Source organism: Marmota flaviventris, chromosome 1 (assembly GCF_047511675.1).
Source record: "Marmota flaviventris isolate mMarFla1 chromosome 1, mMarFla1.hap1, whole genome shotgun sequence".
Taxonomy (NCBI): Eukaryota; Metazoa; Chordata; class Mammalia; order Rodentia; family Sciuridae; genus Marmota; species Marmota flaviventris.
This window is the reverse complement of record NC_092498.1, coordinates 204,381,368-204,396,667: the sequence shown is the minus strand read 5'-3', so window position 1 is coordinate 204,396,667 and position 15,300 is coordinate 204,381,368. Positions and strand designations below refer to the sequence as shown.

The 15,300-nt window shown below is 37.6% G+C and overlaps 1 protein-coding gene and 1 pseudogene across 1 annotated transcript; one reads left to right on the top strand and one right to left on the bottom strand.

The window, feature by feature from the left end:
* Positions 1–3,803: 3,803 nt before the first annotated feature.
* LOC114090151 (vomeronasal type-1 receptor 3-like) lies at positions 3,804–4,727 on the bottom strand. The gene has a single exon (XM_027932222.2). The coding sequence runs from the start codon at positions 4,725–4,727 to the stop codon at positions 3,804–3,806; it is 924 nt and encodes a 307-aa protein (XP_027788023.2).
* An 8,395-nt stretch (positions 4,728–13,122) lies between these two features.
* Positions 13,123–15,076, top strand: LOC114090209 (cytochrome c oxidase subunit 6A1, mitochondrial pseudogene; annotated as a pseudogene).
* Positions 15,077–15,300: the final 224 nt, after the last annotated feature.

Sequence of the window (15,300 nt, the reverse complement as noted above, 5' to 3'; positions counted from 1 at the left end):
CCCCAGCCCCTATTTTTTTTTTTTTTTTTGAGAGAGAGAGAGAACTTTAATATTTATTTTTTAGTTTTCGGCAGACACAACATCTTTGTTTGTATGTGGTGCTGAGGATCGAACCCGGGCCGCACGCATGCCAGGCAAGCGCGCTACCGCTTGAGCCACATCCCCAGCCCTACTATAAATTTTTTATATTGGTCCCTATACGTTTAAATTATTATATCACTAGCTTTAAATACTGTTTATTCTTTATATTTTGGAAGTCCCACATTTTGGCAATATTTTATTATACATTTTATTCTTTCTAATTTTCTTTCATGTAACACTTGTTCTAACTTATACTTTACTATTACATATTATTTGCATTTAGCTTTTTATTTTTTATTATTAAAATATTTTAATTATAGATAGACACATACCTATTTATTTATTTGTTGATTTATTGTACTGGGGATTGAACTCAGGGGCACCTGACCACTGAGCTACATCCCCAGTTCTTTCTTTGTATTTTATTTGAGACAGGGTCTCACTGAGTTGCTGTTTTAGTCAGCTCTTTTGCTGCTGTGACTAACAGGACCTGACCAGCGCAATGATAGAGGAGGAAAAGCTTATTTGGGGGCTCACGGTTTCAGAGGTCTCAATGCACAGACAGCAGGCTTCATTCATCATGGCAGAACATCATGGCAGAAGAGCTTAGCGGAGGGAGGCAGCTCACCATGATCAGAAAGCAGAGACAGCAACTCCACTTACCAGACACTAATATATACCCCAAAGCCATGCCCCCAATGCCCCGCCTTCTCCAGCCACAGCCCACCTGCCTTCAGCTACCACTTAATCTCACCAGGTGATTGATTCCACTGATTAGGTTAAGGCTCTCATAACCCAATTGTTTCTTCTCTGAACCTTCTTGCATTGTCTCACACATGAACTTTTGGGGGAAAACTCGCATCCAAACCATAACAGTTGCTTAGGGTCTTGCTAAGGTGCTGAGGCTGGCCTTGAAATGACGATCCTCCTGCCTCTACCTCCTGAGTCACTAGGATTACAGGTGTGTCACCATGCTGAGCTCTTCCAATTTGAGGAGCAACTATGGTACAAAATTTTGAAATGGAGTATTTTTCATTTCTTTACCTTAAAAATTATAATTATTTAATAAAATACTGTTCAGCTTTTTAGAGATTTTAATATTCTAAATTCTTTAACGAACTATTTAAAAAATGGAAATGGGTAGAAAAGTTATTCTCTAAAATGTTTTTAAATTTTTTTCCATATGTGCTGAGAAACGTGATGTAACACCCATATTCAGTAGATAGCTGTTAGGTCAGGCTTGTTTATTGTTCAAATATCTGATTCCTCCATGTTTCTCATGTGCTTTTTCTCACAAATCACAAAAGGTCTTGAAGTTACTCATCATGATAAAAAAATGTTTTATGATTTTATCAAATATTTCTTCATTGGCTGTTTCAGAGCAACCATTATTCCCCTCAACAAATGGAAACATGAAGTTTATGCCCAGATATCTTGTCTTACCCTCCCCTGGACAGTGATTGATTCCACTGAACATTCATTTCCCAAGGTTCAGAATATGAGGTCCACCCAGATGCTTCTTTTTTTTTTTTTTTTTGTAGTTGTAGATGGACAGCATACCTTTATTTTATTTGTTTATTTTTATGTGGTGCTGAAGATCAAACCCGGTGCCTCACACGTGAAGTGCTCTGCCACTGAGCTACAGCCCCAGACCCCAGATTTTGAACACATTAATTGAGATTATTGCTTAAGAATATTCTGTCTTATTTCAAAGACTGACTCGAAAAAACCTGTAGGTTTTCTTTATAACTCTCGTGTTTATGAGCTGCAAATTGAATTCAAAGCTTCTTTATGTGATTCTTGCGGATACTTTGTCCCATCCAGGTCATTGTCTATTTTAATATTTTTTAAATGTACCTCTCTCTCACCTACTCCCCAAATGTCACATATTTTAAATGGCTAAATTTCTTAGATTTAAGGTAAAACCTGGTCTTTTTTGGTACAGGGGATTGAACCTAAGGCCTCTTAATCACAGAGCCACATCCCAGCCCTTTTTTATTCTCTCTCTCTTTATTTATTTATTTTAGTTTTTTTCGGCAGACACAACATCTTTGTTTGTATGTGGTGCTGAGGATCAAACCTGGGCCGCATGCATGCCAGGCGGACGTGCTACCGCTTGAGCCAAATCCCCAGCCCCATCAGCCCTTTTTTATATTTTATTTTGAGACAGGGTCTCAGTGAGCTACTTAGGGCCTCATTAAATTGCTGAGGCTGGCTTTTAACTTATGATCCTCCTGCTTCAGTCTCCTGAGCAGCTGAGATTTCAGGCATAAGCCACCATGCCCAGCTACCTGGTCTTTGATATCCCCCAATATCTGATACATGATTTCCCCTCCAGCTCCAACCCAGGATACTCCTGCAGAGTCTTCATGTTTCTTCCTGCTTTCTTTTTAGTTGTAAATGAACACAATACCTTTATTTATTTATTTCTATGTGGTGCTAAGGATTAAACCTAGTGCTTCAACCGTGCTAGGTGAGCGTTCTACCACTAAGCCACAACTGCAGCCCCTCTGCCTGATTTCTTTTTTTTTTAATTAATTTGTTTATTTTAATTAGGTATATATGACAGCAGAATTCATTTTGATTCATTGTACACAATGGCAGCACAACTTTTCATTTCTCTGTACATGATGTAGAGTCGCACCACATGTACAGTCATACATGTACCTAGGGTAATGATGTCCATCTCATTCCATCATCTTTCCTTCCCCCATTCTTCCTCTCCATCTCTCCCTCCCCTTTGACCCATCAAAGTGCCTCCATTTTTTTCCCATGTCCCCCCCATTATGGATCAGCATTCACTTATAAGAGAGAACATTCAGCCTTTGTTTTTTGGGGATTGGCTTACTTCACTTAGCATGATATTCTCCAACTCCATCCATTTACCTACAAATGCCATAATTTTATTCTCTTTCAATGCTGAGTAATATTCCATTGTGTATATATAACACAGTTTTTTCATCCATTCATCTATTGAAGGGCATCTAGGTTTCCTGACTGATCAAACTCTGGCTCTTCTATTTCATTTAAGTTCACTTATATTTTTGTATCCAGTTAATTTCAGAACAATTTTAGGTGATCAATTTAAAGTTATATACTTGGATAATATTTCTATTTTTACAAAGTGCTTAGAAAACCCATTTTTCTCACAAATTCTTAGACTTTAAACTTCTCTCTTGCAATTTAATAAGAGATTATAAAAGCGTTTTGCAAAATCTTTAGTCTGTACTTTACATTCTTAGTTCATGATAAATCCAATGAAAGGAAAGACTTGGTCTATCATTTACATTCTCTCTAGTGTGAACATCTTTGGGTGCTTAAAGCACTATATAAAAGAATGAAGAAATAGCTTCACATTACAGGAAAATGCCAAGACAAAAAGCATATCAAAAATATAGCTCTGGAGGTGGGGAGGCTGGGGTTGTGGCTTAGTGGTAGAGTGCTCGCCTAGCATGCATGAGGCACTGGGTTCGATCCTCAGCACCACATAAAAATAAATAAATAAAATAAAGGTCTATCAACAACTAAAAAAAAATTTTAAAAAAAAAGGTATAGCTCTGGGGTCTGGAGTTATAGTTCAGTGAGGGAGCACTTGCCTAGTATACTGGAGACACCGGATTCCATCCTCAGCACCACAAAATAAAAAATAAATAAAATAAAGGTATTGTGTCTGTCTACAACTAAAAATTTTTAAAAAAATTAAGTAATGCTCTGTGACCATCTTAGCCTGCTCTATTCCTTCCACAACAGAATGAGTGGAACCCAGATATTTTGAGGTCATTGCTCATGAGAATAAAGGGGCTGACTGTAGGGAAACAAGCAGGGATTAGTGCAGAGATGTTTGCTAGCCATTCATTGGCATCATCATAAAAAGACAAAAAGATTAAAAACAGGGATGAGAGGGTATAAAATGATACAAAGGTGCTCACTAGGACAAGGATCCTTTGGGTGACTGTGGTCTCAGGGGAGGATCTGAGGGAGTGTTTGGTACTGTGAATGTGTTTGACCCGCTGCTTGTGCCTATATAAGATGAAAACCGTGGAGCTGCTGGCCCAGATCATGAATCCCACACACAAAACATCATAGGCTAACAATAGTGCTGTCACTAGGGATCCTGTTATTTGGTTACTGACTATTGCAGAACAGAATCCCAATTCCTTTTTCTTTGTTTTGTTTTTATTGTTTGAGTTTCCAGTCACAAAGACAGGGATAAAACTATTCACCAACATGTTCAGGATCCAGCATAGGATGTTGGAGAACCCAATGTATTTGGGAATTTGTTGTTGAAGCTCTGCCCACCTGGAGGTCATAGGGCTGATCATGATGGCCTGGAAGATGCTTAAGAGGCAGGTGCTGCCAATGCACACACCCCTGCCCACTCTGTGAACATAGAACACAAGTTTGCATCCAATATCACTGAAGAAATGTTTCGATCCAAAAGCAGCCATTGTCTGTGGGACTCCTTTAGACAGCAGGACTAAGGAGTTGGCCACGGTCAGGTGCTTGAGAATCAAGTCTGTGGGCCTTACTCGGGACCTGGTAAAATAAAGGACACTATAGTGGGAAAGAAAGAAGATATTTCCCATAAATCCCACTGTGGTCTGGAATAAGAAGATTATTCCTATTGCCAAATCCTTGGAAGCCATCTGACATTTACAATGATGGATATTCTTATTCAGGGCAAGATGATCCTGCCTGGAAACATGAGATCTGCTTTATTATGGGAACTCAAATCCACCACCGTATACTCCTTGTTTCCAACGCATACATTCCTATTAATGCACATTTTTATTTCTCCAAGAGATTTTCTATAGGAAGAAAAACATTCTCACAGTAAGAGAATTACATTAATGTTATTTTCATATAATATTTAGAGCAATTCTTTGAAGAATTTACAGATGAGGTCATCTCAGGCACAGGAAAGCTGACTGACTTGTAAAATCACCTCCTTATAAGAGACATAACCACTATGGATCTCAACCTCAGACATAGTTATCTTTTTACAATACTTCATACATTTTCTTTTTTTTGGTATATCATGTCAGTTTTTTTAACAGAATGATTATACTGGAATACATTATGATTTTAGCAAGTTTTCATTTAAATATAACTTTCATTGGCAACGATCTCCTGTCATGATCCAGAGGGCCAATTAGAATATAGATTGCGGGCTGGGGATGTGGCTCAAGTGGTAACGCGCTCGCCTGGCATGCGTGCGGCCAGGGTTCGATCCTCAGCACCACATACAAAAACAAAGATGTTGTGTCAGCCAAGAACTAAAAAGTAAATATTAAAAAATTCTCTCTCTCTCTTTAAAAAAAAATATAGATTGCCTGATTTGGGATTGATGTTCAAAGAATATTCATGAAAGACCAAATGAAATCTAATGAATGCCCAAATGATTCTATGTTGGAATTAAAAGAGGAGACTCTTCTCCATCTTAATTAAGATGTCCAGGCATAGTGATGCACACCTGTAATCCCAGCTACTTTTTGAAGCAAGAAGATTACAAGTTTGAGGTCAGCCTGGGCAATTTAGTGAGATCCTGTGACAAAATTTAAAAAAAATAAAAAGGGGGCTGGGGTTGTGGCTCAGTGGTAGAGTGCTTGCTTAGCATGCACAAGGCACTGGGTTTGATCCTTAGCACCACATAAATGTAAAATAAAGATATTATGTCCACCTAAAACTTAAGAATAAATATTTTTAAAAAATAAAATTAAAAAAGGAAAAATGTTGAGGATATATCCCAGTGGTATAGCATTTTCCTAGCATGTGGGAGGCCAGAAAAAAATTTTTTTTTGGTCAGGAGTATAAATATGTTAAGTAAGCAGTGGAACATGAAACTTTAGGGAGAGTGGGAGACAAAATATTGAAAAGGAAAAGCTAGATTACTATTAATTGGGGGGGATTATTTGTGAATGCAGAAATGTTAAATGAAATTATTTCAATGTCAGAATTCTTACTTTAAAACATGAGCTTACTATGCAAAAGGAGAAGTGAAAGTAGGCTAATAAATTTTGCTAATAAATTTCAAAGTTCTCAGCTGAGTATTGAGCCTAGCAACTCATTAGAATTTTTTTTTTTTTAAAGAGAAATTATCAGGGCTGGGGATATAGCTCAGTTGATAGAGTGCTTGCCTTGCATGCACAAAGCCCTGGGTTCAATCTCCAGGACCAAAAAAAAAAAAAAAAAGAAAGAAAGAAATTATCAAAAACTAATGCAATTCTGAAAGCTATAGAAATCTATGACTTTTCCCCCCTTTTCTTTATTTCTTCTTTTTTTTTTTTTTTTTTGTAGTATGAAAATCTAAGATCATAAAGTTGCCTTTTCTGGATGCTCCTTCCCTGACTTCTAGAAGTAAAGCAGTCCCAAGTAGCAAGGTATTTCCTTTCAACACAAAATCACTGTCTTGTGCCAGAGTGGATTCAAACAATCCTGAATTTGGGGAGGAGGTTGTAGCTCGGTGGTAGAGTGCTTGCCTAGCACATGTGAGGCACTGGGTTCAATCCTCAGCACCACATTAAAAACAATGAATAAAATAAAGGCATGGTGTACACCTACAAAAAGAAATCCTGAATTTATCATTTTTAAACAGAATAATGTAATTCAGTCAGCTACATCTCATACATTACTACTGGCACAGGGGTATTGTAGAAATATCTGTTAATCCTACTGATCTTGTCCTTAATTTTTTTTCAGGAATAATTAAAGAGCTAGCAGATTAATTTCTTAAGTATACTAGAGCATTTTGAACAATAAATCTTCACACATTGAAAATCAACAACAAACTGGATGACATTAAGTTAAATTAATAGTGGTTAAGGGGCAGCTTATGGTCTTGGACCTTTATTCCTCTTCCACAAGTTCAGCCCATAACTTAGTAATTATTTCCCTCTTCTAACATGATTCTGGAAATCATTAGTTTTCAGCCTAGAAGATGACTTACTTTGTGTCCTGATAAGCTTTTTTCTCTTGCAGACTCTGACTTGCAGACCCAAATATAAAATGCCCGCTTCTTCCAGCTGTCAGGCTGGTGGGCACAGAGTGATGATCATCAGCATCGCCACCAAGCGCAGAGGGAGGCAGCCAGGTCTGGGACATGGGTTATTATACTGTGACCTCTCCTATCCACAGGACTGCAGTTATCATTTCAGTTGTCGTGATAATGACAGCTCACGCTTGGGGAACTGAAGATGTTTTTGGAACACTTGGTCCCAGGCACCAATTACCAAAAACAATTACAGCTTTCTCCTGAGCATCTACAGAGAGGTGAGGGTGTTTGGAGGAGGCTCTTCTTTTCTACAATCCCTGGAGGCACACAGAGGCTCATGTAGATGGAGAAGGGAAAGCTGAGATCTGAAACAGTAGGAATTGCGAAGCTCAAAGTTCTGCCTGGATTCTCAAATTCCCTTAGATGTTCTTTAGCTGAAAATCAGGGTGTTTTTTTTTTAATTAATTTATTTTTTTTTAGTTGTCGATGAACACAATACCTTTATTTTCTTTATTTATTTTTATGTGGTGCTGAGGATCAAACCCAGTGCCTCACACATGCTAGGCAACTGCTCTACTACTGAGCTGCAGCTCCAGTCCCTGAAAATCCATTTTTACCATTAGTCCAAAAGTCTCTGAATTAAAGTATGATTTAGTTATGAATAGAGAAATTGAGTCACACAAAGTGCTTGAGAAGGATGTGCCAACAGGGGTCAAGGCAAAAAAAATTTTTTTGAAGTACTAAATTGATACAAGAAAACAAAGACAAATTTATTCAGTAGACAAATTTATTCAATTTAATGCAATGAACATGCAATGTAGATTTTATATATATATATATACACACACACTATATATATATACTATGTATATATAGTATATAATATATGTCTCTGTGTGTATGTGTTATGTGTGTATATTCTTGGAATATATATCTTATCAAACTTCATCCCACAGATGTAGAGATTCTAAATTCAATAATATCCATAAAGGAATGGAACACATATAAAAGAATCCTTACACACACACACACACATGCGTGCACACACACACACACACAAAGCACAAAATTCAGAGTCCAGAAGAAAATTCTACTAATAAATTAATTAATAAACTCATGCTACTTAAAATTATTGAAGAATTGTAGTCAGTCATCTCAATATCTTTTTTAAAAAAAACATTTATTTTTTAGTTGTGGGTGAACACAATAGCTTTATTTTATTTTTACGTGGTGCCAAGGACCAAATCAGTGCCTCATGCTTGCTAGGCAAGCGCTTTACCTCTGAGCCACAACCCCAGCCCCTCAATATCTTTTAGGAAGGGTGATATGAGAACTTTGCTTTGATTAAGCCATACAGAATATTATAGAGAAATAGGATATGTGAATTAAAAAGTAAAAATTTTAAACATTAGAAAACATTGTGTCAAAACTCTAAAATATTGTGTTATAATCAAGTATGCTTTGTACCAAGAATGCAAGTGAAATCCACTCAATAAATCATTTGACACAAGTTAACCATATAACTGATTTAGGATGTCATGCATTCATGTTCATAGATGTAACACAGATATTGCCAGAATTGGTTCCCCCAATTTAAGTGTCATCAGTGAATGAATGGACAAAGATATGTGCTATCAGCAGGTCAATAGCATCTCTGAGGTTGCGCCACAGGGATTGTTAAGGGACCAGAACTGGGTGCACCAAAAGAAACTACATATACAACCATGCATTCATGTACAGTAAGAGCTGGAAAATCCTGCACAAAAAAAGACTGATAAAGGGAATCATGCTCTGCCTGACTTTATCGTGTAGTTCAAGCTAAACAAGTGCGTTATCATGGATCTGGCCCCCAGATAGCAATGATTTGGAATAGAATAGGAAATTCAGAAACTGATACCAGTGAGAAACAAAGATTGCATTCCATCCAGATGATAGTGTTTTATCCTATGATTGCTTTTTTAAAAAAGAAGGATGATTATAAACATCTAACCATAGTTCGTTGTTTAATCCTTGATAGCACATCTATCCCAGAGAGACCTGGTTGTTCACAGAGTGACCTTCACATGCAGTTGTCCAAGGTTTAAGAGACTTATAATCTAAGATACTGGAGAGACAACTTTATTAAAGGGGTCCACCATCCACTCAATCATGACTTCTACTGGGAAACCTCACGTTCCCTCAGTTTCCCACCAATTCCTTTCTTGCCTCTCTTCTATGTTTGTATATATTATTCCAAAGCTTAAAGTGGTACTTCTTGGTAGGTTGCTTGGTGCTAGGCACTTAGAAGTGTTAAATAAAAACTTGTGGGTGTGGGTGAATCTCTTTTATATAAGAATTATCTTTACTCATTTTTCTAGCTCTAGCACCATGAAGTGACAAGATTTGCCCAATAAATGTGTATGTTTCTTAATCTCTCCTTTAAGAATCAAAGTATAAGTCAGGCGTGGAGGTGCACACCTGTAATCCCGATGGCTCAGGAGGCTGAGGCAGGAGGGTGGCAAGTTCGAAGCCAGCCTCAGCAACTTAGCTAGGCAGTAAGCAACTTAGTGAGACGCTGTCTGTAAATAAAATACAAAATAGGGCTGGGGATGTGGCTCAGTGGACTAGTGTCCCTGAATTCAATCCCCGGTACCCCCCCCCCCCAAAAAAAATAGTCAAAGTATAGCTACTTGGACAAATCAGCATTAAAATTAAAAAATGATTGGGAGGGATGAGTAAAGAGGCTCTTTTGGTCTAATGAGTTAAATTTAAACATACAAGAGCTGTTCATCATGAAGACATGACTGTTTGCTATTTATTTTCTCATAATATTTGACATAAGTCAAGGGGAGGAGCAAGAAAGCCACTTTGCTAGCCACCATCTTCCAGTTTAGACCTGAATCAGGCTCCTCCTCCAGTGTAACACTGCGCAGGATGAAGCTGTGTGACGAAGGGCGGGCAAGTATCAGACGAAGGTTCCACATACTCAATGTTTCTAGTATTCTGAAGTACTTCAATTTTCTTTGACATTTTGAGGTGGAATTTGTACTTCTTATAGATATTTTAATTACACTGGCTAAATGAAAAGGGAAACAATAGAAGGAGAGGAAATATTTGCTAATACTTTTTTTGCTGAAAAATAGAACTTATTATTTCCTTGCATATGTTCACACATCCGCCAAAGGCTAGGATCCAGAATATAAACAGAACTCTCAAAGAGAAGAAAATCAACGATACAACTATGAAGTGAACAGATCGTTCGCCAAAATAATATGAAGATGTCTTTTAAAAATTTTTTTTTAGTTGTAGATGGAAACAATACCTTTATTTTATTTATTTTTTTTTATGTGGTGCAGGGGATAGAACCCAGTGCCTCACACATGCCAGACTAGTATGCTACCACTGAGCCACAGCCCCCGCCCCTGAAGATGTCTTTAAGCACGTGAAATAATGTTCAACATCAGTGACCATTACAGAAATATATACTAAAGCAACAAGGAGATATCAATAATAAAATAAAATGCCAGAGAGAATGTGGAAAAACTGGACCACTCATTCATTATTGATGGGAATGAGACTGTCTGGAGAATAGTTTTATAATTTCTAATAAAACAAATTTTGTGTATGTAAATGTTGTAGTGAAACCCATTAATTTACATAATTAGAATGTGTTAGTAATTAGAATATTAGAAAAACTAAAACTTGGAACTACACTTTGACACAGCAATTGCACTCCTACATACTTTCTAGAGTAATAAATATATTTTTCATATAAAATTTTTATATATATGTAATTTTTTTAGTTGTTGATGAACCTTTATTTTATTCATTTATTTATATGTGGTGCTGAGAATGGAATCCTGTACCTCACACATGCTAGGCAAGTGCTCCACCACTGAGCCACAACTCCAGCCTCATAAAAAAATCTTTTAATGAACATTCACAGAAGCTTTATAAAGAAGATTTTTTTATACTTTCTTATGGCAAAAATTAAGAATATATTTTTAGAACAGACAATATTAAATATATTTTTCAGGAACAAAAATTGATTCTTGGGCATACAGAAAAATTTAAGAGGAAATAAGTACAAAGAACTGGAGTGAGTAGTTATGCATGTGATTTTTAAGAGCATTTTCAAATCATTTTTAGGTAACTCATTAATTTTGTATAGAATTTCTACTTACTTTAAAAATTTCTCTTTATTTCATAACCTTCTCAAACCCTTTTTTTTTTTTTTTTTTGAGAGAGAGAGAGAGAGAATTTTAACGTTTATTTTTTAGTTCTTGGCGGACACAACATCTTTGTTTGTATGTGGTGCTGAGGATCGAACCCGGGCCTCACGCATGCCAGGCGAGCGTGCTACCGCTTGAGCCACATCCCCAGCCCCCTCAAACCCTTAATATTTCATCATTGATGTCAGAGCTAATTTAGATATAATAACACATGGCCCCTATTACTGTAGTTAAATATGGAATGTTTGTGTAACTAACTTAGATATTTCTATTGATAATGATGACTTCTTTTCAGCTGCTACCTTCTTAAAACCAAGTGTTTTACAGCATTATATAAAGAATGATTTTATTACAGGTTCTGGGAATACACAGCATGTCCAGAGGCCACACACACACACAGAGCTCAGAGAGACTGTGTGGACCCAGGGTGTCTGCATTTATTGGGGATCCCACGTGGGGAATGCGAGGATCCAGGGAGGACAGTGACTATGAAGTTTAAAGGTCAGAGGTGTGAAAACCCTTTCCCAAAGTGAGATGTTATCTGGCACCTAGGTTGGGTGAGTGGCTTTGGGATGAGAAGTATCTGTTCTCAGAGAATAGAAACAAATTTGTTTCCTCATCTTATGGCCAAATGTACCTTGTATGATATCCACCACAGGCCCGAACACACCTACCATTGATACCTGATCAAAGTCCTTTTCCCTCATTCTTGTTTGCCCTGCCTCTACCAGAACCTTGTTAGGCTGGATTCGCAAGTATCTGAATACCCTAGATAGCTCATCAAGTCTCTCTTCATAATTTCCCATCCACCGATCACCTCACAGTGCACATTGACTAAATCCCCAACTCTCTCTGTTTTCATAGTTGATTCAGCCTCTGGGATGTTTTGCAAGGGTCATGACCTCTACTTACAATAGTCTGGACTAAAAGCTTCCTTGCCAGTTTGTAACAAGTTCCAGACTAAATTGTTTCCTTTAATAGTTCTACATTACAAAGCATGATTTAAAAACCTGTTTTCGGTTTCCAGTATGACTGAAGGAACATGAAAGCTTTCATCTGCCTATACCTTGTAAGAACGTCTTCATAAACAGGATGGGTAGGAGTGGAAGATCATAATGACTTTTACAAAAGCACTATGTTCCAAAATTTGTAGGTCAAAATTGAGTCTCTATAATGGGTTGGGGTTGTTGCTCAAGTGGTAGAGCGCTCGCCTAGCACACATGAGGCACTGGGTTCGATCCTCAGCACCACGTAAAAATAAAATAAAGATATTGTGTCCGGCTAAAACTAAAAAGTAAATGTTTTTAAAAAGTTGAATATCTGTAAATCAAGGAGTCAGAATGCTTAGATACTATCATTTTGATACAAGGGATCCCTTTGAAATCCTTTATGATTATTTTTGTGAAAACAGTCCACACAAAATAAAACTGATGATTGTAAGAACGAAATATGATAAAATTTATCATTAACTAAAAATAGATGTAAGAAAAAAATGTTTTTGAAAATTCTGATTTTTATAACTTGACCCAGAAAAGTTGACTTGGTAAAACCATGGTCCTTTTTTTTTTTTTTAATATTTATTTTTTAGTTTTCGGCGGACACAACATCTTTGTTTGTATGTGGTGCTGAGGATCGAACCCGGGCCGCACGCATGCCATGCGAGCATGCTACCGCTTGAGCCACATCCCCAGTCCAAACCATGGTCCTTTAGGAAAATTTATAATAGCAAAATCTGAAGTTGGTAAATTATGATGTACATTAAAAAAACAAAATCATTTTCATAAAAAAAAAACAGTAATCCTGATAAAAGTAATTTTGTTGGGCTGGGGAGGTAGCTCAGTTAGTAGAGTGCTTGCCTCACATGAACAAGGCCCTGAGTTCAATCCCCAGTACCACACACACACAAAAAATTTTTTTGTTGAGTTAAATTTTAGAACAAAATAACTAGAATTACTATTACTAGAAATATAATTACTGTACTGTATTTTAAAAATGAATAAAGGAATTTAAATGGCATATCAAAGTTCTCTCTGGCAAATATTTTGTAAATATTGCTACTATTTTGGCCTTAATTTAAGCTTTTTTGGGGGGGGGAGGGCGGTACACTGGAGATTGAACCCAGGAATACTTAACTATTGAGCTGCATCCCAAGCCCTTATTATTTTTTAATTTGTGACAGGGTTTCACTAAGTTGCTTAGGACCTTACTAAGTTGAGGCTGGCCTTGAACTTGGGATCCTCCTGTCTCAGCCTCCCAAGTTGCTGGAATTATGTGTGTACATAACAGTGCCTGTCTGGCCTCATACATTTTTTTAAATTATTATTTTAGTTGTAGATGGACACAATACCTTTATTTTACCTATTTAATTTTATGTGGTGCTGAAGATGGAACCCAGGGCCCCACACATTCTAGGCAAGCACTCCACCTCTGAGCCACAACCACAGCCCTGGCTTCAATACATTTTAAGGCACAGAATGAAATCATCTTGTGTGGTCTAAATATAAGAGGAATGGCCAATTTGACTTTTGTTGTTTAAATGTACTGAAAGTATTCATATTTAAATTAATCCTATGATTAAGGTTTTTGTTTTTCATCATTTTTTTTTTCCATCAGTTAGGTTATGCTGAAGAACCACCCTCACAATATTTGATGGATTAGTACTGTTTTTTGTCTTCAGGATTTTTTTTGTTGAGTTGGTGTTCAGATATGACAAACAGCAGTTCTGCATGAGGTCATTCAGAACCCAGAGTTCTTCAACCATGTGCTTCCCAGTCCTTAAGGACTTCCTCACCATCTGTGTCCAGGAAAAAGGAGAAGAGGAGGGGGAGGGGGAGGAGGGGGAGGAGGACTAAATGGGCTGCATCTGGAAGTGGCATACAGCAGATGTGTTCTAACATTGGCAGAAACTGGTCAAATGACCACACCCGGAAAAGGAGTTACAAATGACCAGTGGGTACATAATAAATGCTTAAAATCAGTAATCATCAAGGAAAGACAGATCAAAACCATAGTGAGATATCACCTCATTCCAGTAAGAATGACTATGATCACAAAGAGTAAAGATAGTAAGTGCTTTTGAGGATGTGGAAGAATTTTGAATATTTTTGTCAAAAAAGAAAAGATAAATGTGCTGACTGTGGTGGCACATGCCTATAATCCCGGCTATTCAAGAGGCTGAAGCAGGAGGATGACAAGTTCAAAACCCTGTCTCAAAGTCAAATAAAAAAGGTGTAGGGATGTAGTTCCGTGGTAGAGCCCTTGCGAAGCAAGTGAGGCCCTGGATTCAACCCCCAGTACCAAAAAAGAAAGAAAGAAAGGATAAATGTTTGAGGCGATAGATATGTTGAACCTGATTTAAGTATTATACAGATACCGAATTGTGCATGTTGGATCCAGGTCAAAATGGTGGCGTTGGCTGTGTCTGGGTCCTGGCTTTCTAGCTGGTAGGTCGGTCTTGCCCACAGGTGGGATGGCCTATGTAGAGCAGTGCCCACCGCCAGCAGGACTCAGCTAGCACGTGGAAGTCCCTCACCTACCTCGTGGAGCTCAGGGGAGGGGGTGGGACATGGTGAATGCTTTTTTCAAGCCGCACTATGGAGAGCACCAAAGACCATCGCCTATCTCCATCTCAGCATCAGAACCAAGACCTTTCCCTGGGGAGATGATAACCAAACTGTATTCCATATCACTCATGTGAATCCATGTCCAACTGGCTCTGAAGATGAATAGGCACTGGGGACCACAGCACTGGTTTGGACCATTATTCTTCAAAGTAGGGGATTTTTTTTTTTTTTTTTTTTTTTTTTTTTTTTTTTTTTTTTGAGAGAGAGAGAGAGAAAGAGAGGATTTTTTAATATTTATTTTTTAGTTTTCGGTGGACACAACACACAACATCTTTATGTTATTTTTATGTGGTGCTGCCACACCAGGTGAGCTCACGCCAGGTGAGCGCGCTACAGCTTGAGCCACATCCCCCAGCCCAGTATAGGGAATCTTAATCTCACCTTACTTGTATCA

What these genes read in the sequence shown, in the direction of transcription:
- LOC114090151 (XM_027932222.2), bottom strand. Translation starts at nt 4,727, where the DNA reads ATGGCTTCCAAGGATTTGGCAATAGGAATAATCTTCTTATTCCAGACC.